General features: G+C 48.1%; 1 protein-coding gene across 1 annotated transcript; it reads left to right on the top strand.

Moving 5' to 3' along the window:
- The first annotated feature begins 5917 nt into the window (after window positions 1–5917).
- Window positions 5918–21769, top strand: ndufb7 (NADH:ubiquinone oxidoreductase subunit B7). The gene is made up of 3 exons (XM_087983129.1): window positions 5918–6068; window positions 17014–17182; window positions 21532–21769. Exons 1-3 carry the CDS (start codon window positions 5957–5959, stop codon window positions 21614–21616), a joined length of 366 nt encoding a protein of 121 aa, XP_087839255.1. The 5' UTR covers window positions 5918–5956; the 3' UTR covers window positions 21617–21769.
- The last annotated feature ends 3086 nt before the right edge of the window (window positions 21770–24855 follow it).

Here is a 24855-nt window from a genome sequence, read left to right as displayed (position 1 = left end):
AGAGGGGAGGGTGGAGTGGATAGGTAGGAAGGGAGATTGGCAGGTAGGACAGGTCATGAGGACAGTGCTGAGCTGGAAGGTTGGAACTGAGGTATGGTGGGGGAGAGGAAATGAGGAAACTGATAAAGTCCACATTGATGCCCTGAGGTTGAAGTGTTCCGAGACAGAAGAAGAGGCGTCCTTCCTCCAGGCGTTGGGTGGTGACGGAGCGGTGGTGGAGGAGGCCCAGGACCTGCATGTCCTCAGCAGAGTGGGAGGGAGAGTTGGGCTACGGGGCAGTGGGGTTGATTGGTGCGGGTATCCCAGAGATGTTCCCTAAAGCGCTCTGCGAGGAGGTGTCCAGTCTCCCAATCTAGAGGAGACTACAAAGGGAGCAACGGATACAATAAATGACATTGGTCGATGTGCAGGTAAAACTTTGATGGATGTTTGGGGCCTTGGATGGATGTGAGGGAGGAGGAAGTGGGAGGATTCCAGTGCCAAACTACCACTGCAACCCCTTTATCCGCTGGTTTGATGGTGAGGTTGGTATTGGAGCAGAGAAAGTGGAGGACTGCGCATTGTGAGGGTGAGAGGTTGGAGTGGGTCGACATTTTGAGGCATTTAATGTCTCGGTGGCAATTGGAAATGAAGAGATTGAGGGCGGGTAATAGGCCAGCGTGGGGTGTCCAGCTGGATAGAGTGTGTTGGAGGGGAGTGAAGGGGTCCTCGGAAGGTGGGCGGGAGTCCTGATTGTAAAGGTAAGCATGGAGGCGGAGCCGGTGGAAGAAGTGTTCGATGTCACAGCATGGTAGTTTGGCGCACTGACCTCTACACCACTGAAGCCAGACGCCAACTCAAAGATGCCTCCTCCTACCACCCCCTTGACCATGACCCCACCCCCCCCATCACCAAACCATCATCTCCCAGACCATACACAACCTCATCACCTCAGGAGATCTCCCACCCACAGCTTCCAACCTCATAGTCCGGGAACCCCGCACTGCCTGGTTCTACCTCCTTCCCAAGATCCACAAGCCTGACCACCCTGGCCGACCCATTGTCTTAGCATGCTCCTGCCCCACTGAACGCATCTCTACCTACCTCGACACTGTCCTATCCCCCCTAGTCCAGGAACTCCCCACATACATTCGAGACACCACCCATGCCCTCCACCTCCTCCAAGACTTCCGTTTCCCCAGGCCCCAACGCTTCACCTTTACCATGGATATCCAATCCCTCTACACCTCCATTCGCCATGACCAGGGCCACCAAACCCTCCGTTTCTTCCCCTCCTGACGTCCCCAACAGTAGCCTTTCACCGACACTCTCATTCATTTGGCTGAACTGGTCCTCACCCTTAACAATTTCTCCTTTGAATCCTCCCACTTCCTCCAGACTTAAGGGGTAGCCAAGGGCACCCGTATGGGCCCCAGCTCTGCCCGTCTCTACGTAGAACAGTCCATCTTCTGTAGTTACACCGGCACCACTCCCCACCTCTTCCTCCGCTTCATTGATGACTGTATTGGCGCCACTTCGTGCTCCCACGAGAAGGTTAAGCAGTTCATCAACTTCAACAACACATTCCATCTCGACCTTAAATTTACCTGGACCATCTCTGACACCTCCCTCCCCTTCCTGGACCTCTCCATCTCCATTAATGACAAACGACTTGACACTGACATTTGTTACAAACCCACCGACTCCCACAGCTACCTGGATTACACCTCTTCCCACCCTACCTCCTGCAAAAATGCCATCCCATATTCTCAATTCCTCTGCCTCCACTGTATCTGCTCCCAGGAGGACCAGTTCCACCACAGAACACACCAGGTGGCCTCCTTCTTTAGAGACTGCAATTTCCCTTCCCACGTGGTTGAAGATGCCCTCCAACGCATCGCATCCACATCCCACACCTCCGCCCTCAAACCCCACCCTTCCAACTGTAACAAGGACAGAACCCCCCAGTCCTCACTTTCCACCCTACCAACCTTTGCATAAACCACATCATCCGCCAACATTTCTGCCACCTCCAAACGGACCTCACCACCAGAGATATATTTCCCTCCCCACCCCTTTCCGCAAAGACCATTCCCTCCGTGACTACCTGATCAGGTCCACACCCTCTAAAACCCACCCTCCTGACCTTGCACCTCCCCTGCCACCGCAGGAATTGCAAAGCCTGCATCCACACCTCCTCCCTCACCTCCATCCAAGGTCCCAAAGGAGCCTTCCACATCCATCAAAGTATCACCTGCACATCCACCAATGTCCTTTTTTGTATCCGTTGCTCCCGATGCAGTCTCCTCTACATTGGGGAGACTGGACGCCTCCTCGCAGAGCGCTTTAGGGAACACCTCCGGGACACCCACACCAATCAACCCTACCGCCCCGTGGCCCAACATTTCAACTCCCCCTCCCACTCTGGCAAGGACATGCAGGTCCTGGACCTCCTGCACGGCCGCTCCCTCAACACCCAACGCATGGAGGAAGAACGCCTCTTCTTCCACCTTGGAACATTTCAACCCCAGGGCATCAATGTGGATTTTACCAGTTTCCTCATATCCCCTCCCCCCACCTTAGCACTGTCCTCATTACCTGTCCTACCTGCCAATCTCCCTTTCCACCTATCCACTCCACCTTCCCCTCTGACTTATCACCTCTATCCCCACCCCCATTCACCTATTGTACTCCTTGCTACCTTCCCCCACCCTCCTCTCTGACCTATCACCTCCATCCCCACCCCATTCACCTATTATACTCTTTGCTACTTTCCCCCACCCTCCTCTCTGACCTATCACTTCCATCCCCACCCCTATTCACCTAATGTACTCTTTGCTACCTTCTCCCCCACCTATCTCTCCACCCTGGAGGCTCCCTGCCTCCATTCCTGAAGGGCTTTTGCCCGAAATGTTGATTTGCCTGCTCCTCGGATGCTGTCTGACCTGCTGTGCTTTTCCAGCACCACTCTGATCGAAACTTCTTTTTTCCTGACCAGAGCTTCAATATCCCTCGTTAGCCAAGGTTCCCTAAATCTGCCCACTTTTCCCTTCACCCTAATTGTCCCTGGACTCTAGATATCACACTTTTAAAAGCTTCTCATTTGCCAGTCATTCCTTTTCCTTCAATAGACTCATCAAAAAGACCTCTCTTAGATCCTGCCTAATGGTCCCAAAATTGGCCTTGCTCCAGTTTAACACCTTAACCTGTGGATTCGTCCTATCTTTTTCCGTAGTGTGCAGGTTAGGTGGATTGGCCATGTTAATTTACTTGTAGTGTGCAGATGAGGTGGACCAGCATGGTAAATGCCTTGTAGTGTGCAGGTTAAATGGATCAGAGCTGAAAATGTGTTGCTGGAAAAGCGCAGCAGGTCAGGCAGCATCCAAGGAGCAGGAGAATCAACGTTTCGGGCATGAGCCCTTTTTCAGGAATGAGGAAAGTGTGTCAAGCAGACTAAAATAAAGGTAGGGAGGAGGGACTTGGGGGAGGGGCGTTGGAAATGCGATAGGTGGAAGGAGATTAAGGTGAGGGTGATAGGCCGGAGTGGGGGTGGGGGCGGAGGCGGAGAGATCAGGAAGAAGATTGCAGATTAGGAAGGTGGTGCTGAGTTCGAGGGTTGGGACTGAGACAAGGTGGGGGGAGGGGAAACGAGGAAACTGGAAAAATCTGAGTTCATCCCTTGTGGTTGGAGGATTCCTAGGCGGAAGATGAGGCGCTCTTCCTCCAGCTGTCGTGTTGCTATGGTCTGGCGATGGAGGAGTCCAAGGACTTGCATGTCCCTGGTAGAGTGCAAGGGGGAGTTGAAGTGTTGAGCCACGGGGTGGATGGGTTGGTTAGTCTGGGTGTCCCAAAGGTGTTCTCTGAAATGATCGGCAAGTAGGCGGCCTGTCTCCCCAATATAGAGGAGGCCACATCGGGTGCAGTGGATGCAGTAAATGATGTGTGTGGAGGTGCAGGTGAATTTGTGGTGGATATGGAATGATCTCTTGGGGCCTTGGAGGGAAGTAAGGGGGAAGGTGTGGGCGCAAGTTTTGTATTTCTTGCGGTTGCAGGGAAAGGTGCCGGGAGTGGAGGTTGGGTTGGTGGGGGGTGTGGACCTGACGAGGGAGTCACGGAGGGAGTGGTCTTTTCGGAACGTTGATAGGAGAGGAGAGGGTAATATATCCTTGGTGGCGGGGTCCGTTTGGAGGTGGTGGAAATGACGACGGATGATACGATGTATATGGAGGTTGGTGGGGTGGTAGGTGAGGACCAGTGGGGTTCTGTCCTAGTGGCGATTGGAGGGGCGGGGCTCAAGGACGGAGGAGCGGGAAGTGGAGGAGATGCGGTGGAGAGCATTGTTCACCACGTCTGGGGGGAAATTGCGGTCTTTGAAGAAGGAGGCCATCTGGGTTGTTCGGTATTGGAACTGGTCCTCCTGGGAGCAGATGCGGTGGAGACGAAGGAATTGGGAATATGGGATGGCGTTTTTACAGAAAGCAAGGTGGGAGGAGGTGTAGTCTGTAGCTGTGGGAGTCGGTCGGTTTATAGAAAATGTCCGTGTTGATTCAGTTGCCCGAGATAGAAATGGAGAGGTCTAGGAAGGGGAGGGAGGGGTCTGAGACAGTCCAAGTAAATTTGAGGTCAGGGTGGAAGGTGTCAGTAAAGTGGATGAACTGTTCAACCTCCTCGTGGGAGCACGAGGCAGTGCCGATACAGTCATCGATGTAGCGGAGGAAAAGGTGGGGGGTGCTGCCAGTGTAGCTGCGGAAGATGGACTGTTCCACATATCCTATGAAGTGGCAGGCATAACTGGGGCCCATGCGGGTGCCCATGGCTACTCCTTTGGTTTGGAGGAAATGGGAGGATTGGAAAGAGAAGTTGTTCAGAGTGAGGACGAGTTCAGTCAGTCGAAGGAGGGTGTCAGTGGAAGGGTACTGGTTGGTACGGCGGGAAAGGAAGAAGCGGAGGGCTTTGAGTCCTTCGTGATGGGGGATGGAGGTGCACAGGGGACTGGATGTCCATGGTGAAGATAAGGCATTGGAGGCCGGGGAAGCGAAAATCATGGAGGAGGTGGAGGCGGTGGGTGGTGTCCCGAACATAGGTGGGGAGTTCTTGGACTAAGGGGGACAGGACCATGTCGAGGTATGCAGAGATGAGTTCGGTGGGGCAGGAGCAGGCTGAGACAATGGGTCGGCCGTGGCAGCCGGGTTTGTGGATTTTGGGCAGGAGGTAGGAACGGGCGGTGCAGGGTTGTGGGTCTATGAGGTTGGAGGCAGTGGATGGGAGATCCCCTGAGGTGATGAGGTTATGGATGGTCTGGGAGATGATGGTTTGGTGGTGGGAGGTGGGGTCATGGTCAAGGGGGCAGTAGGACGAGGTGTCCGCGAGCTGGCGTTTAGCCTCAACGGTGTAAATGGATCAGCCACGGTAATTTGCCCTGCAGTGTGCAGATGATGGATTACCCAATGGTAAATGCAGGGTTAAAGAGGATAGGGGAGAGTCTGGGTGGGATGCTTTTGCAGGCAAGATGACCTCTGTATATTTCTATGATTTTATGACTGCACCCGAGGGACTGTATCTCCATATCCGATAGTTTGGAGGGCTTACCTAGACCAGTGGACCCTGTAGCCCAGAAAACACTGTATCTGGGGAACAGCCATCAGTACAGGAAGTGGAAATTTAGGGTAGAGTGGGAAGGTTTAAAGGATATTCCTGGTGTTTAAAGAGTATTACTGAAGTTTAAGGTAATATTCAAGAAAAGTAAACGACATTTCTGAATAAAGAGAGTAAAAGATTCAGCATTTTGCTGTTGAAGCTGTGCCCTGTCACGAACCTGTGGTTCTGGAGCCCGCACCATGGCAACAGGCAGATTCCGCCCCACACCAAGATGGCGGCCCGAGCGTGACGTCACTACGCACACCGGAAGTGGACCCGCGGGGAGGGCGGGTTGCGGTTATACATCCGGGTCAGAGCGGCGGGGGTGACCCTGACAGCCATGGGGGCGCATCTCGCGCGGCGGTACCTGACTGAGCCGGACACCGAGCCAGAGCCCAGCAAAATTCCCAGCTTCCCGCCGGATCTGGGCTTTCCGGAGCGGCAGGAGCGTGGTGAGTGAACCCCGGTGACCGGTTAATGGCTCACCTCTGGACATCCCATAATAATGATCCCTCTGGACATCCCATAATACTTTCGGAGTGATCCCCCTCTGGACATCCCATAATACTTTCTGAGTGATCCCCCAATGGACATCCCATAATACTTTCTGAGTGATCTCCCTATGGACATCCCATAATACTTTCTGAGTGATCTCCCTATGGACATCCCATAATACTTTCTGAGTGATCCCCCTATGGACATCCCATAATACTTTCTGAGTGATCCCCCTATGGACATCCCATAATACTTTCTGAGTGATCCCCCAATGGACATCCCATAATACTTTCTGAGTGATCTCCCTATGGACATCCCATAATACTTTCTGAGTGATCCCCCTATGGACATCCCATAATACTTTCTGAGTGATCCCCCTATGGACATCCCATAATACTTTGAGTGATCCCCCTATGGACATCCCATAATAATTGTTGAGTGATCCCCCTATGGGCATCCCATAATACTTTCGGAGTGATCCCCCTCTGGACATCCCATAATACTTTCGGAGTGATCCCCCTATGGACATCCCATAATACTTTCTGAGTGATCCCCCTATGGGCATCCCATAATAATTGCTGAGTGATCCCCTCTGGACATCCCATAATACTTTCTGAGTGATCCCCCTATGGACATCCCATAATACTTTCTGAGTGATCCCCCTATGGACATCCCATAATACTTGCTGAGTGATCCCCCTATGGACATCCCATAATACTTGCTGAGTGATCCCCCTATGGACATCCCATAATACTTGCTGAGTGATCCCCCTATGGACATCCCATAATACTTTCTGAGTGATCCCCCTATGGACATCCCATAATACTTTCTGAGTGATCCCCTATGGACATCCCATAATACTTGCTGAGTGATCCCCCTATGGACATCCCATAATACTTGCTGAGTGATCCCCCTATGGACATCCCATAATACTTGCTGAGTGATACCCTCTGGACATCCCATAATACTTGCTGAGTGATCCCCTCTGGACATCCCATAATACTTGCTGAGTGATCCCCCTATGGACATCCCATAATAATTGCTGGGTGACCCCTCTCTGAAAAAAAAACTATTACAGCGGTGGAAAGGACGATGGATGAAGACTCGCCATCTGAGGTAGTTTGGGCTGAGGTTAGGAATAGGGAAGGTGAGGTCACCCTGTTAGGAGTTTTCTACAGGCCTCCTAATAGTCCTAGAGACGTAGAAGAAAGGATTGCGAGGATGATTCAGGAGAAGAGTGAAAGTAATAGGGTGATTGTTATGGGGGACTTTAACTTTCCACATATTGACTGGGAAAGCTATAGCTCGAGTTCGTTAGATGGGTCGGTGTTTGTCCAAGGTGTGCAGGAGGGTTTCCTGACACAATATGTAGACACGCTGAAAATGTGTTGCTGGAACAGCGCAGCAGGTCAGGCAGCATCCAGGGAACAGGAGAATCGACGTTTCGGGCATTAGCCCTTCTTCAGGCTTATGCCCAAAACGTCGATTCTCCTGTTCCCTGGATGCTGCCTGACCTGCTGTGCTGTTCCAGCAACACATTTTCAGCTCTGATCTCCAGCATCTGCAGACCTCACTTTCTCCACAATATGTAGACAGGCCAACAAGAGGTGTGGCCATACTGGATTTGGTTCTGGGTAACGAACCAGGCCAGGTGTTAGAATTGGAGGTAGGTGAGCACTTTGGGGACAGTGACCACAATTCAGTGACTTTTACTCTAGTGATGGAGAGGGATAAGTGTGCACTGCAGGACAAGAGTTATAGCTGGGGGCAGGGAAATTATGATGCGGTGAGGCACGACTTAGGATGCGTGGCTTGGAAAAGTAGGCTTCAAGGCATGGGCACAATTGATATGTGGAGCTTGTTCAAGGAACAACTATTGAGTGTCCTTGATAAGTATGTACCTGTCAGGCAGGGAGGAAAGGATCGTGTGAGGGAGCCATGGTTTAATAGGGAATTGGAATCCCGTGTTAAATGGAAGAGGGCGGCCTATGTAAAGATGAGGTGTGAAGGTTCAATTGGGGCGATTGAGAGTTATAAGGTAGCCAGGAAGGATCTGAAGAGAGAGCTAAGAGCAGCAAGGAGGGGACATGAAAAGTCCTTAGTTGGTAGGATTAGGGAAAACCCAAAGGCTTTCTATAGTTTTGTCAGGAATAAAAGAATGACAAGGGTAGGAGTAGAGGAGAAAGTGAGGGCTGCAGATGCTGGAGATCAGAGCTGAAAATGTGTTGCTGGAAAAGCGCAGCAGGTCAGGCAGCATCCAAGGAACAGGAGAATCAATGTTTCGGGCATAAGCTCTTCTTCAGGAATGAGGAAAGTGTGTCCAGCAGGCTAAGATAAAAGGTAGGGAGGAGTGACTTGGGGGAGGGGCTTTGGAAATGCGATAGGTGGAGGGAGGTCAAGGTGAGGGTGATAGGCCGGAATGGGGTGGGGGCGGAGAGGTCAGGAAGAAGATTGCAGGTTAGGAAGGCGGTGCTGAGTTCGAGGGATTTGACTGAGACAAGGTGGGGGGAGGGGAAATGAGGAAACTGGAGAAATCTGAGTTCATCCCTTGTGGTTGGAGGGTTCCCAGGCAGAAGATGAGACGCTCTTCCTCCAACCGTCGTGTTGCCATGGTCTGGCGATGGAGGAGTCCAAGGACCTGCATGTCCTTGGTGGAGTGGGAGGGGGAGTTAAAGTGTTGGGCTACGGGGTGGTTGGGTTGGTTGGTCCAGGTGTCCAAGAGGTGTTCTCTGAAATGTTCTGCAAGTAGCGGCCTGTCTCCCCAATATAGAGGAGGCCACATCGGGTGCAGCGGATGCAATAGATGATGTGTGTGGAGGTGCAGGTGAATTTGTGGTGGATATGGAAGGATCCCTTGGGGCCTTGGAGGGAAGAGCTGAAAATGTGTTGCTGGAAAAGCGCAGCAGGTCAGGCAGCATCCAGGGAACAGGAGAATCGACGTTTCGGGCATAAGCCCTTCTTCAGGAATGAGGAAAGTTTGTCCAGCAGGCTAAGATAAAAGGTAGGGAGGAGGGACTTGGGGGAGGGGCGTCGGAAATGTGATAGTTGGAAAGAGGTCAAGGTGAGGGTGATAGGTCAGACTGGGGTGGGGGCGGAGAGGTCGGGAAGAAGATTGCAGGTTAGGAAGGCGGTGCTGAATTCGATGGATTTGACTGAGACAAGGTGGGGGGAGGGGAAATGAGGAAACTGGTGAAATCCGAGTTCATCCCTTGTGGTTGGAGGGTTCCTAGGCGGAAGATGAGGCGCTCTTCCTCCAACCGTCATTTTGTTGTGGTCTGGCGATGGAGGAGTCCAAAGACCTGCATGTCCTTGGTGGAGTGGGAGGGGGAGTTAAAGTGTTGGGCTACGGGGTGGGTGGGTTGGTTGGTCCGGGTGTCCCAGAGGTGTTCTCTGAAACGCTCCGCAAGTAGCCGGCCTGTCTCCCCAATATAGAGGAGGCCACATCGGGTGCAGAGGATGCAATAGATGGACTCCTCCATCGCCAGACCATGGCAACACGACGGTTGGAGGAAGAGCGCCTTATCTTCTGCCTGGGAACCATCCAACCACAAGGGATGAACTCAGATTTCTCCAGTTTCCTCATTTCCCCTCCCCCCACCTTGTCTCAGTCAAATCCCTCGAACTCAGCACCGCCTTCCTAACCTGCAATCAACTTCCTGACCTCTCGCCCCCACCCCACTCCGGCCTATTATCCTCACCTTGACCTCAATCCACCTATCGCATTTCCAAAGCTCCTCCCCCAAGTCCCTCCTCCCCATCTTTTATCTTAGCCTGCTGGACACACTTTCCTCATTCCTGAAGAAGGGCTTATGCTCAAAACGTCGATTCTCCTGTTCCTTGGATGCTCCCTGACCTGCTGCGCTTTTCCAGCAACACATTTTCAGCTAGGGTAGGAATAGGTCCAGTCAAGGATAGTAGTGGGAAGTTGCATGTGGAGGCTGAAGAGATTGGGGAGACACTGAATGAATACTTTTCGTCAGTATTCACTCAGGAACAGGACATTGTTGCCGATGTGAATCTTGAGTCACAATTTATTAGAATGGATGGCTTTGAGGTATGTAGGGAAGAGGTGTTGGAAATTCTGGGAAGGGTGAAAATAGATAAGTCCCCTGGGCCTGATGGCATTTATCCTAGGATTCTCTGGGAAGCAAGGGAGGAGATTGCAGAGCCATTGGCCTTGATTTTTATGTCCTCATTGTCTACAGGAATGGCGCCAGAAGACTGGAGGATAGCAAATGTGGTTCCCTTATTCAAGAAGGGGAGTAGGGATAACCCTAGTAACTATAGGCCGGTGAGTCTCACTTCTGTTGTGGGCAAAGTCTTAGAGAGAATTGTAAGGGATAGGATTTATGAACATCTGGATAGGAATAATGTGATCAAGGATAGTCAGCATGGTTTTGTGAAGGGCATGTCGTGCCTCACAAACCTTATTGAATTCTTTGAGAAGGTGACTAAGGAGGTAGACGAGGGTAAAGCGGTAGATGTGGTGTATATGGATTTTAGTAAGGCGTTTGATAAGGTTCCCCATGGTAGGCTATTGCAAAAAATATGGAGGTATCGCATTGAGGGTGAGTTGGAGGTTTGGATTAGGAATAGGCTGCCTGGAAGAAGACAGAGGGTAGTAGTTGATGGTAAAGGTTCACCTTGGAGTGCAGTTACTAGCGGTGTTCCGCAAGGATCTGTTTTGGGACCATTGCTGTTTGTCATTTTTATAAATGACCTGGAGGAGGGGCTAGAAGGTTGGGTGAACAAGTTTGCGGATGATACGAAAGTCGGTGGAGTTGTTGACAGTGAGGAAGGATGTGTCAGGTTACAGCGGGATATAGATAAGTTGCAGAGCTGGGCAGAAAGGTGGCAAATGGAGTTCAGTGTAGGTAAGTGTGAGGTGATTCACTTTGGTGAGAGTAACAAAAAGATGGGGTACTGGGCTAATGGTCGGATACTTGGTAGTGTGGATGAGCAGAGGGATCTTGGTGTCCATGTACACAGATCTCTGAAAGTTGCCACCCAGGTAAATAGTGCGGTGAAGAAGGCATATGGCGTACTGGCTTTTATTGGTAGAGGAATTGAGTTCCGGAGCCCTGAGGTCATGTTGCAGTTGTATAAGACTCGGGTGCAGCCGCATCTGGAGTATTGTGTGCAGTTTTGGTCGCCATGCTATAGGAAGGATGTGGAGGCACTGGAACGGGTGCAGAGGAGGTTTACCAGGATGTTGCCTGGTATGGTAGGAAGATCGTATGAGGAAAGGCTGAGGCACTTGGGGCTGTTTTCATTGGAGAAAAGAAGGTTTAGGGGTGACTTGATAGAGGTGTACAAGATGATTAGGGGTTTAGATAGGGTTGACCATGAGAAACCTTTTCCACGTATGGAGTCAGCTATTACAAGGGGGCATAGCTTTAAATTAAGGGGGGGTAGGTATAGGACAGATGTTAGGGGTAGATTCTTTACTCAGCGAGTCGTGAGTTCATGGAATGCCCTGCCAGTAGCAGTGGTGGACTCTCCCTCTTTATGGGCATTTAAACGGGCATTGGATAGGCATATGGAGGATAGTGGATCAGTGGTGCTGGAAGAACACAGCAATTCAGGCAGCATCCGAGGACAGGCAAAATCGACGTTTCGGGCAAAAGCCCTTCATCAGAAGGATAGTGGGCTAGTGTAGGTTAGGTGGGCTTGGATCGGCGCAACATCGAGGGCCAAAGGGCCTGTACTGCGCTGTATTCTTCTATGTTCTATGCCCACTCGAGCTGTTCCTGTTTTAGACGATAACCCTCCTGTCCTGGACTCCCTGCATGCCAAAACTGCACTCCCAAACCTATTCACTGGCTCAAACTCCAGCTTTTCCCTCTCTGCTAAGTTTCCCAAGTTGAAATAGCAACTTGGTTTTCCCAATCTCTAATCTTACTCGGTTACATTAAGCAAATACTGCTTGTAAGCTTTCCAGCTGCTCGCAGCTTCTGTCAATACAAAACCCAAACATCCCACTATCTCCGTTCTTGAGGACTACTCCCGTGGAGTCTGTACCCGTCCCCATTTCTGTCCAACTAACCAGAGGACTTGGAACTGCTTTTTAGTGACTCTTGAACTATTCTAAGTGCCCTATCATAAGACTCATAAAAACTCTTTCCCTGATGATGGGGAAAAATTGAATGGTGCCGCTGAACATCTTTTGAAATGGTCTCATTTCTGACTTGCATTCACTCAGTTCTGGAAATTGATTTTATTGCAATATATGTTGCTTTGGGGCTTCCCGTAATAATGTAGTATTCTGCTGCTAATTAACTACAGTCCTTTCTATTAATGGGTGCATTTCTGTGGCAGCTTCAACTTTTTGATCAGTATCTGATCAACGTTTTGATTACTGAGCATCATTACACTATCTGTATTTGAGTATCACCTCTAATGCATTAAAAGTAAGTTTGGATGTGATTTGTAATCAATGACCCAATCCCCTCTTCCTCTGCAGTACTAGCTGTAGTTTTATTCATTTTTGAACTGTTAATAGCATTTGTAAATTTTATTCAATAACACTTCAGATTTGACATTGCGTAATTCAGTTTCTTTCAGCAGTGTATAACACTCCAGAGCATCTCACATCAGCTCACATTGCAGATTTATATTTGCAATGTATGGCTTGTGTCAATTGTTGAACCTGCAGGTTTGAGGTAGTTTCCAGTCCCTCACTGGACTGTGTCAGGAGGGCCCTGTACTTTTCCTATTGGGCATCTACTAAAGCTTTAGTGCTTCCCTCAACCAGTCGCAGCCTTCAGAACGTACTGACCAGTAACACTCTGTCATCGACAGCTCTGGGAGACCAGCAGGGTTTAATCGGACTGAAGAGTGTCTGTAGTTTTCGTATCTGGCATAAGATGATGGACTGATTCATAGAATGTCATGCTGTGCTGGTGTTCCTGAGCTGTCCTTTTTCTGAAGAGCTGTGTTTGCATGTCCTTTTGAAGAAGACCTGTTATCTGCTTCATGGAGCAGGCCTTCCTGAGTTCACAGATGTTTACAACACAGAAGGTGGCCATTCAGCCCATTATGTCAACCAAGGTTTGACTGCATCAATTCCAGTTTCCGGCTTTGGCCCACAGCCATGGCGGCTGCACAATGCAAGTGAATATCTAAATACAACACAAATATTACAAGAGTCTGTGACTCAACTACCCTTTCAGGCAGTGACATCCAGTTTCCTCTTCTCCTTCCGACTCCTACTTTAAAGCTATGTTTCTTGGATATTGCCCCCTCTGTGTGTGGGAAAAGTGCCTTCTTATCTGCTCTAACACTGCCCATATTAATCCAGTGCACTACTGTCAGGTCCCCTCTCTGCCACCATTGCTTGTAAGGTAAACGCTGGAGCATGAAATGATCTTGAAGTAATGAGCCAGATCTGATAGCTCCCCACCTCTTATAGATCCAGCCCAGCACTGATTCCATCAGCTACAGGTAGGAACGGATTCTGCATATGTTTATGGAGTTAGGGCAGTTCCTTCTGTGTGTCTCCCCCTCTCACCTTCTGAACACCTTTAAGGATGAGGAACCTGTTAATGTTCACTTCGACTATTTCTCACTCGTGCCTGGGACTCGGAGGTTTTTGTATCAGAGAGGCTGTTTATTAATTATCACTTGTTAAGCCGATTGAAAAACACACACTCCTGAATGTACTAATCCTAATCTTTACAAAGATTAGTCTGGAATTCATGGAAATGCTTGTGTCATTGCAGTCTATTTACTGCTAAGTCTCTGAACAAGGATTGCAACAGAGCATCCTGTTGAGGAGTGGATAGCTCTGATAGCAAGCTTTAAATTTCTGGCTGTGAGATCCAACAGGAGCTGTCACTCTCATCCTATATTAATAGAGAATGCAGCCTTTCTGTTATCACCACAGCCAAATGCCTACCCAACGGAACTGAGGAGCTGTCTGTCCATTTACTGATGTGGAGGTGTTGGTGTTGGACTGGAGTGCACAAAGTCAAAAATCTCACAACCATGGGTTATAGTCCACCAGGTCTGTTTGAAACGACAAGCTTTTGGAGCCTCCGTTCCTTCCTCAGGCGCTCTTTCATTAGAGAGGCAGCTACTCGTGACTTCAACTTGAAGGTCATCGTTCGTCAGGTTGAGAAAGCAGGATCTTTGTGTCCAGAAATGGAATTCAACAACCCTGAGATATGCACGGCCCTCTGGGACCTTCCTCCCCTCCCCTTCCTTCTGACCCCATTCCCTCCCCCAGCCCCACCTCCTGTCATGTATTCACCATCCCTCCTGACCTTCCATTCTCTGATGCTGTATGTTCTATACTCAGCAAAGGTCACAGTTTTATCCCTCTGAGTCCTCACCTTAATGAATTTTGGGTATGACATGATATTGAACTCTTCCATCGTTTTCACCTCTGTGCCTGTTGCTTTTGGATAAGAATCCTCTTCCTGTTCCACAGACCCCTTCGCCCACCTCCAAAACTCTTCCTTCCCTCGAGCCTTCCATCTTTACTCACTCTATTCATTGAGAACAGTCAACATGACATTGAACGCCTCAATTTCCCTGCCCTCACCCTTACCCATACCAGCCTACCTCCCTGTGAACTGACTCCATGCTCTCAGCTCCAACCCTAACTTTGTAATTACGCCTGCTGACAAGAGTGATGCTGTTGGTGCCTGGCAAACTGATGTCCACATTGCAGAGGCTGAGCGCCAGCTCTCAGATGCCTCTTCCTATCTCCTTCTGGACTATGATACCACAATGGAATATCAGGCCTTTGTGCCCATTACAGTGACAAACCTCATCTCACCTGGTGATCTCCCTCATGTCCCACTCCCTCCAAGCTGATAGTTGTCCAACCCCACGCAGCTCGCTTCTATCTCCTTCCCAAAATTCACAAACATGACTGCGCAGGCCATTGTTCCTGCTCGTGCCCCACAGAACCCGTCTCTTCCTGTGATACTTTACGTCAGTTTCAGAATTTCCAGTTCAGGGACTCAAGCTGTCTCCTCTTTACCATGGACATGCAATTTGTTTACACGTCCATCCCCCATCAGGCTGGTCTCAGGGCTCTCTGCTTCATCCTGGAAAAAAGGCCATCAGCCCCTCTCTTCCCTCCCAAAACAGCAGTAGGTTCCCCTAGTCCGCACTTACCATCACACCAGCATCCAAATCCAGAGGATCATTAGCTGCCATTTTCGCCACCTTCAGTGGGATGGCATGACTGGGCACATATTCCCTTCTCCTTCCCTGTCAGCTTTCCACAACGACTGTTCCCTCTGGGACGTTCTGGTCCAGTCTTCCTTCACTCCCAACACTACCCGCACGGCCCCATGGCACCTTCCCTGCAGAAGGTGTAACACCTGCCTGTTTACTTCCTCCCTCTTCAGTATCCAACAGCCCCAAACAAGCCTTCAGGTGAAGCAGCTGCAATTCACTCAATCTTGACTACTACATTTCCTGCTCACAATGTGGTCTCCTCTACATTGGGGAAACAAAGTGTAGCCTGGCTGACTGCTTTGCAGCAACCTGCATTCTGTCGTTTAAAAAAAGACTCTTGAGCTCCTTGTCACCTGCCACTTCAACACCCCACCCTGTTCCCTGGCCAACACCTCTGTCTCTGACTTGCTGCAGTGCTCCGGTGAAAAAAGCTCAGTGCAAGCTGGAAGAACAACACCTCATTTTCCACTTGGGAACTCTACAGCCTTCTGGACTCTGAGTTTAACAATTTGAGGAATTGAAGTACCTTACCCCAATCCCCACACACCAGGCCTTGTTATCACATGGTCTGCTATTACACACAACACATTGTTAGCCACTAATTGTCCCTGTTTGCAGCTATTCATCCTCCCCGGCTGATTGTTATCAACTCCTTTATTTGTCCAACTGTCCTTCTCTCTCTTTGGACTCTATCTCCATCTCTTGATTACTCTTTACCCCCTCCCCCACCCTATCTTCTGCATATAAACCAAACTGCCATCAGTTCTGAAGAAAGGTCACTTGGACCCTAAATGTTAACTCAGGGGGGGCTTCTCTCCACGGGTGCTGTCAGACCTGCTGAGAAAGCTGTGCCTGGCAGCTTGGTGCTTACTAATCTACTGAACTGTCAGGTCAAACAAGTGATACACTTGAGAATAAAGGCAAAATGCTATGGATGCTGGAGATCAGAAATGAAAACAGAAAGCGCTAGTGAACCTCAGCAGGTCTGGCAGTATCCATGGAGAGTGAAGCAGAGTTGAGGTTGACATGAATTCAAAGAATCATGGACTTGATGTTAACTCTGTTTCTCTCTTTACAGATGCTGCCAGGTCTGCTGAGTCTCTCTAGCAAATAAACTCTGACTGCCTTGAGCTTTACTGAGGGTTTTATGATGGGTGTAGTAGGTACTGACTCCATTCCTTGCCTGGGACAAAGACTGCATCCAGTAGAAATTAAATGAAGCAAGCATCTACCACCCCAAACAATGCTCCATAAAACCTAAACATAACGAAGAAGATAATGGCCTTCAACGTTTACACTCTGTCATAAGCCACCACAATCAAACCAGTTTTCCATTAGCACTCCGGAGCTGTCTGCTCTGAGAGACACTGGATTCGCTCAATGTTCTGAAAGAACGGTCTGACCAGGTTCAACACCCCCGCACACACGTTCTGGCTCGGGGCCCCCTTCCACAGAGCCTGGCTGACCACGTTTTGTAAACAGACCCATATGGTGCTGTTTTGAAATGATATTAACACAGAGTATATAGCATATAAATTAGACACTTTTCATCACATTGTGATTTTGTTTTGATGACGTTTCTTTGCAGCACCCTGGGAAGCCTTATTCTGTGAAGGACTCAGTATTGAGGCAAGTTGTAAATGAGTTGAATTGAGTGAATGAGCCCGGGATTTAACCAAGTGACCATGTGCCTTTCTCTGTTCCTCTCAGAAATGATTGCCACACAGCAGGAGATGAATGATGCCCAGTTGCCCCTCAGTCAGCGAGATTACTGTGCTCATTACCTCATCAAGTATCTGAAGTGTAAGCGGGACATGTGGCCCAACTTCCTGGAGTGTAAACACGAGCGTCACGACTGGGATTACTGCGAGCACGAGGAGTAAGAACTTGCTTTCTTTTCACTTGGTATGCTGGCAGTCTGTTGGGTGATGGCGCAGTTTAAACCCCCCCCGCCCCCGCCCCTGAATCAGCGCATTGGTTGGTGGTAGTGGTTTTGGGGCTGAGCTGGAAGTGGCTTTCTGGTGACACATTAGCAGAGGCCAGCTGACAGCCTTGCACCTGGACCCTGGTGAGAATTGTCCTGTGAGGGAAAAATTATTAGGAAAGGTTATTAGGTGCAGGATTTATAACGAAAACAGTGGAAGTAGTCGCTAAACACAAAGATCAAATAGGAGGCAGCATGCTCAGTTGGAAACCCTGAGATGCTCCCCACTTTCTGTCACCTCCTGACCACAATGGTACCAGGCAGTACAGAGCTGTACTGTCTCCTGTACACTGCCCTGCACACATTGTTTTAAACTGTTAATATTCTTGAATATTGATGAGAAGACGCATATATTTGTCGGAGCTTGCACTTATCAAGATATTTGTAAAAAAAAAATACCATTGTAAAGGAGAGCAATCTTAAGACCATAAAACTTAGGGGCAGAAGTAGGCCATTCTGCCCATCGAGTCTACTTCCCCACTCAATTAGATCGTTGCTAATTCGATAACTCCATTGTCCTGCCTTTTCCCATAACCCTTGATTCCCTTTCTGGTTAAGAATCTGTCTATATCAGCCCTGAATATACTTAATAACCCAGTATTGAGAGCCCACGATGGTAAAGAATTCCACAGATTTACTCCCTTCCGAGAGAAGAAATTCCTCCTCATCTCTGTCTTAAATCGGTGACCCTTTAGCTTATGTTCTTTGGTCCTAGACTTCTCACAAGGGGAACCAACCTTTACACATTAACCTAAGAATCTTGTATGTTTCAATAAGTTCACCTCTCATTCATCTAAACTGCAAGTTGTACAGCCCTGACCTAGCCATAAGACCATCTCTTCATACCCAGGAAGTGAACCTTCTTTGGACTGCCTCCAATGCCAGTAGGCATTCCTTAGATAACGGAACCAAAACTATCTACAGCATTCCAAAAATGGTCTCCCATATTTTTGGACTCCATTCCCTTTGAAGTAAAGGCTAAAATTCCATCTGTCTACCCTGTTACCTGCTGAATTTGGATGTTAGCTTTTTGTAATTTATGCTTGAAGCTTCCCAAGTCCCTCAGTGCTATAGCTTTCTGGAGTCTTTCTCCATTTAAATAATGTTCAGCTCCTCTATTCTTCCTGCCAAAGTGCATAACTTCACCTTTTCCACTTTATATTCCATCTGCCAAGTTTTTGCCCACTCCCTTCATCTATATCCCTCTGTATACTCTTTGTGTCATCCTCACCTCTTGCTTTCCAACATATTTTTGTGTCATCTTCAAACCTGGCTAAAGTATATTCACTTTCCTCATCCAAGTCATTAATATATATTGGAAATAATTGTGAATCCAGCACTGATTTCTGTGACACACCATTGGTTACAAGTTGCCAGCCTGAACATAGCCCCTTTATTCCCAACTCTCTGACTTTTTTAGTTAGCCAATCCTCTCTCCATGCTAATAAACCACTTCAAACACAATGAGCTCTTACCTTGTTTATTAGCTGAACGTGTAGCACCTTATCACCTGCCTTATATTCACTGCTTCCCCTTTACAATCCTGCTTGTCATCTCCTCAAAGAATTCGAATAAATATGTCAGGCATGATTTCCCCTTCCTGACTCTGCTTGCTAATATTCTCTGTTCCTAAATGCACTGTTATTACATCCATCGCATCTATTCCCAACCATTTCCCAGTGCCAGACATTGAGCTAATTGATCTATGGTTACCTTTTTTTTGATCTACTTCCCTTATTGAATAGTGTTGGCAGTTTTCCAGTCCTCCGGCACTTCTCCAGAACCATGGATTATTAAGATTATTGCCAAATCGCCCACTATCTCTGCAGTTACTTCCTCTAATATCCTAGTCTGCATCCCATTAGTCCAGGGGACCTATTGGTCTTTAGCCCCATTAGTTTCTTTAGTGATGGTTATTGTATATATTTCCTGTCCCCCACTTTGACCCTTGAATAGTTAGTAATTTTTGAGGTGCTATTTATGCCTTCTGCTGTGAAGACTAATGCAAAGTATTTGACTCCTGGCTCCCCCATTCTTGTTTCCCCAGCCTCATTCTTGAAGGGGCCTTTGCCTTTTTGTCTTCCTGTTTATATATTTAAAGAAGTTCTTGTTGTCCATCTTCATATTCCTTGTAAGTTTACCTGCGGAATTCATTTTCTCCCTCTATTATTTTTTGGTCATCTGTTGGTTTTTATAACTTTGCCAATCTTCTGATATACCACTAATCATTGCCACATTATATGCTTTGTTCTTTCAATTTAATGCTACCCTTAACTTCCCCGGTTAACCTGGGTGGGCTTATCCCCTTCCTAGGATCCTCCTTTCTCGCTAGGATCTATGTTTGTTGTGAGCTTTGAACTATTTTCTTAACATCCGCCATTTTCTTCAACCACCTTTTCTCTGAAGTTCCTTTCCCAGCCAGCTCTGCCCTCATTCCTTTCTAATTACCCTCAATTAAGTTTAGCACAGGACGTTTAGCCAACTTCCTTCCTCTCAAACAGAATGTAAAATTTTACAATGTTATGGCCAGTCCTTTCTCAGGACCTATTACTCTGAGAGCTAGGAGATTATGTATGGAGGCTGAGATTCCCCAGTTGCTGCTGCTCTCCTTCGCCGCTATGGGTTCGAGGCGGCAGCACGGCAATACGGCAGCAAAGGGGAGCTGTGGTCATCAGGGCAAGAGCGATGAAGGAACAGTGATCAGGAAATCACTGCCAAGGAGGGTGAGCCCCTCTTTGTGAGCTCCTCGTGTCTTCCCTCCAGCTCCCTCCTTCCTAAGCCCCTCCTCATCCTCAGCGTGGAAACAAGAGCAATGTCAACAGCACATGCACAGCTGTGGAGGTGAACTGTGCTGGTGCTGATATGACTGCACACAGAACAGTATCATCAGTGTTAAGTTCTTTTTCCTGAGATCCTTACAAACTTGATGCAACTGCAATACACAAACTTCTGTGAACAACAACAAATTTTATTAAGCAAATACAGTGCAAACTTTGGAGACGTTCTTAACACTCTTCGCCATGCTTGTGAAGCGTGTCGAGAGGTCTCTCTGAACAAAGGAAACATTCGTTCCTTTATACAAAATCTTTACATCATAGTCAGTAATGCCCACAAGACAACCCCCAGCTACTCCATCACAGTCACATGCCACTCAAGACACAATGCAGTGACCACATCATCTCCAGAAACGATGTAATGGTCAAATCTGTTGTGAATCTTAACTACAGGAAGTAGTCAGAATTCCAATTGTAATGTTCTTATTGATTTTGGAATGGGAGATGATGACACTGTAAATTCACTTCTGAATAGCTAGGAAATGGCCATGTAAATAGCTCTGAATGATGGGAGATGATAATGTACATCTACATTTGAGAGAAAGACATTCCACTCTAGCCTCAGGACATCCAGTTTCCTGGAGGTCAGCAGTGCAAATTAACTCTTTAATATCACAATCAGTGCCTGCAGTCACTTCCTGGCATGCTGACATCAGCTGCATGTGTGGGGATACTTCTATGGCCTGGAGATGCACGGGGCCATTTTGTGGTATGAGTAATTGCCCCATTTCTTCATCAATACTCATATTCTGTGAGACCAAACAACTACTTTCAATCTTCCTCCTGTCAGCAGATAGTGGTCTCTGAGTCCCCGATAATTGATGTGTGCTCAGATATGCTTGTGCTTTAAGTCTGTCCCAGTTGCTCTTCATAACTGAAACTCTCCAGCTGAGGCAACATCCTGGTAAATCTGCCTCTGCATCCTCTACAGTGCTATCCCATCTGTCCTATAGTGTGGATTCCAGAACTGCGCACTATTTTAGGTATGTCTCCCAATGTTTTTTTTACAGGATACTTCTCCAGATGTTTAGGATTATCATTGTTGCACATTTTGAACCAGTTATCTGGCTTAGAGAATGGTCACCTGAACACAATAACCATGTAAAGGCCACGCTCCCAGTGCAATGACAAGGGAGTGCTCAACTGTTAGAAGCTTCATTTTTTTGCATGGGATGTTAAATTGAGGCTGTCTACTCTGATGATGGACACAAAGGATCCCAAGTTTGTAAAGGAGGAGGGGAGTCCTCCCTGTTGTACTGTATCTAATTATTTCCGAAAGCAATGACTACTGGTTTATCAGATCTGAGAGTGTGTACACTATGTTGCTGTTTGTTTTGGAGTAAGCACCAAATGCTATCTAAGCAACACCTGGAGTGCGCAGGTCGCTAACCTCACCTCCTCTCTCTGTAGTTATGTGATGCGTATGAAGGAGTACGAGAGGGAACGACGCCTGCTGATGAGGAAGAAGAAGATGAACGAGAGGCAGGCAGCATGACCAGCTTTTCTGAAGCTGCTGGGTAACTAGGTGTGTGTCTCCATCTGAGAACAACACCCTGGGCTGGCCTCATTGTCCTGTGGGTGATTTTTTTGTTTTGTATATAATTCTAATACCTCCTAACATCAATAAAAGGTCCAGTTATAAACCCAACCAGCTGCTTTTGAATCCTGCTTTACTCTCTTCCCCAAGGATCTCCTGTACCTGCGACACCATTTCCTGATTTCAGTTGAGTGTGCGCATGTAGAGGGAATGTGGTCCCCTTCTTCATGAAAGGCATTTCACCAAACCTATCCTGGTCTCACCATGATGTTCCCAGAGAGAGAAACATGACAAGGTGACTCTCCCCATCTCCCTCCTCAATCCGGTGTAATCTGAGGATGTTCTCCTGACTCTGGAACTGTTGTCCTACCCTATATCTTTGTAATATAGCTGTGCTCTGAAAGATGGGGCTCCAGTATCAAGATTGGCAGTGTGAATTTAACTCATCCCGGCTTGAAGTAGAACAGAATACGAGCGTTAAATCCTCATCCCTGACACGGACTGGAACCTGTAATACTGAAAGCACTTAATACTAACCGTTAGACTAACAGGCAAGCCTCACCGTACTCATTTCACGTCCTGCTGCTTGAACGTTAATTTGTAAACCTGAAATTATTCTCTGGTGCATCTTATCCATAAGATAAAGATGCATAGCATTAGGGTAAAGTATTGTCATGGATAGGGGATTGATAAACTGACAGGAAGCAAAGAGTGGGGATAGATGAGAGCTATTCTGGCTGGCAATCAGTGACTAGTGATGTGCCTCAGGGACCGCAATTATTTACAATTTATATTGGTGATTTGGAGTTGGGGACCATGTGTCAAAGTTTGCAGAAGACACTAAGATAAGTGGCAGAGCAAAGTGTGCAGAGGACTGTGAGACTTTGCAGAGGGATATAGATACATTGAGTGAGTGGGCAAAAGTCTGGCAGATGGAATACAATGTTAATAAATGTGAAGTTGTCCATTTTGGTAGGAGTAACAGTTAAGGATTATTACTTGAATGGTAAAACGTTTTGCAGCATCCTGCTATGCAGAGTGACCAGTGTGGCCTTGTGCATGAATCACAGAAGGATGGTCTGCAGGTACAGCAGCTAATTAGAAAAACAAATGGAATTTTGTCCTTCATTGTGAAAGGGATTGAGTTTAAAAACAGAGAGATCGTGTTGCATCTGTACAGGGTGCTGGTGGGGTCACACCTGAAGTACTGTGTGCAATTTTAGTCTCCTTGAGAAAGGATGTTCAGGCACTGGAGGGGATGCAGAGGAGGCTCACTAAGTTGATTCCAGTGTTGAGGTGATTGGATTATGAGGAGAGGCTGGGTAGACTAAGATTATATTTATTGGAATTCAGAAGAATGAGAGGGTTCTTGTCGAAACATAAAACTATGAAGGGAATAGATTAGAGGCAGAGAGGATGTTTCCACTGGCAGGTGAAGCGAGGACAAGAGGACAGGGCCTCAAGATTATAGAGAGCAGATTTAGGACTGAATTGAGAAGAAAATTCCTCACCCAAAAGGTTGTTAACCTATGGAATTCCTTGCCCAGTGAAGTAGTTGACAATACTTCATAAATGTTTTTAATGCTAAGGTAGATACTTTTTGAACAATAAAGCAGTTAAGGGATATGGTGAGCGGGTGGGTAAGTGGATAAAAACAAGGACTGCAGATGCTGTAAACCAGAGTCTAGATTAGAGTGGTGCTGGAAAAGCACAGCAGGTCAGAGAGATAAATGAGAGGAGGGTGAGGGTGCCACCAATCAACCCCACTGCCCTGTGGCCCAACATTTCAACTCTTTTTCCCCCCCCCCCAACTCTGCCGAGGACATGCAGGTTCTGGGCCTCCTCCACCACCGCTCCCTCACCACCCGAAGCCTGGAAGAAGAACGCCTCATCTTCTGCGTTGGAACACTTCAACCCCAGGGCATCAATGTCGATTTCACCAGTTTCCTCATTTTCCCCTTCCCCTACCTCACCCCAGCTCCAACCTTCCAGCTCAGCACCGCCCTCATGACCTGTCCTACCTGCCTATCTTCCTTTCCACCTATCTACTCCACCCTCCTCTCTGACCTATCACCTCCATCCCCACCCCCATTCAACTATTGTACTCCATGCTACTTTCTCCCCACCCCCTCTCATTTATCTCTCCACTCTGCAGGCACCCTGCCTCGATTCCTGATGAAAGGGTTTTGCCCGAAATGTCGATTTTCCTGCTCCTCGGATGCTGCCTGACCTGCTGTGCTTTTCCAGCACCATTCTAATCTAGGGTGGGTAAGTGGAGCTGAGTCCACAAAAAGATCAGCCACAATCTTATTGAATGGCGGAGCAGGCTCGAAGGGCCAGGCGGCCTACTCCTGCTCTGAAGTCTTATGTTTATGTTCTGAGTTCCTGAATGAGAGTCTCCCATTTTGTTGGTTGCTGGATATAGGTTATGCAGAGTACAGTCTGCTGACGCATTCACTTCACTGTCAGAAGAGAGTGGCACGGTGGCTCAGTGGTTAGCACTGCTGCCTCACAGCATCAGGATCCTGGGTTTGATTCCCACCTGTCTGTGTGGAATTTGCACGTTCTTCCTGTGCCTGCGTGGGTTTCCTCTGGGTGCTCCAGTTTTCTCCCACAATCCAAAGATGTGCAGGTTAGGTAAATTGGCCGTACAAAATTGCCCAGTGTTAGTTGTGTTAGTCAGAGGTAAATATAGGGTAGGGGAATGGGTTTAGGTGGGTCTCTCTTCGGAGGGGCGGTGTGAACTTGTTGGGCTGAAGGGCCTGTTTCCACACTGTCGAGAATCTAATCTAATCTAAAAAGAGACTGGGTTGTAAATTGTGACACTTCCAGTGCAGTACTGAGGGAGTGTGACAGTCAGAGCTTCAATTTTTCCCATTCCTTGGACTATGGTACTGGATGTAGGTTTGCTCGCTGAGCTGGATGGTTCATTTCCAGATGTTTCGTTACCCTACTAGGTAACATCTTCAGTGTGCCTGAGGCAAAGCAATGCCAAAGATTCCTGCTTTCTATTTGTGTTTGGATTTCTTTGGGTTGGTGATGCTATTTCCTATAGTGAAGTCACTTCCTGCTCCTTTTCTCAGGGGGTGGTAGATGCGGTCTAACATGGTGTTTGTTGATAGGTAGCGAAATGTCTGGAAATGAACCTTCCAGCTCAGCGAGTAAACCTACACCCAAAACCTCAACGTGAGCTACAA

This window comes from Chiloscyllium plagiosum, unplaced genomic scaffold (assembly GCF_037043375.1).
Source record: "Chiloscyllium plagiosum isolate Xiang-an unplaced genomic scaffold, Cpla_swu_hap1 HiC_scaffold_45, whole genome shotgun sequence".
NCBI classification, from domain to species: Eukaryota; Metazoa; Chordata; class Chondrichthyes; order Orectolobiformes; family Hemiscylliidae; genus Chiloscyllium; species Chiloscyllium plagiosum.
This window is presented reverse-complemented; position numbering and strand designations above follow the sequence as displayed.

Coding starts and splice junctions, on each gene's coding strand:
- ndufb7 (XM_087983129.1), top strand. CDS start 5,957: ATGGGGGCGCATCTCGCGCGGCGGTACCTGACTGAGCCGGACACCGAG. Junction 6,069..17,013: donor TCCGGAGCGGCAGGAGCGTG/GTGAGTGAACCC, acceptor TGTTCCTCTCAG/AAATGATTGCCACACAGCAG. Junction 17,183..21,531: donor GATTACTGCGAGCACGAGGA/GTAAGAACTTGC, acceptor CTCTCTCTGTAG/TTATGTGATGCGTATGAAGG.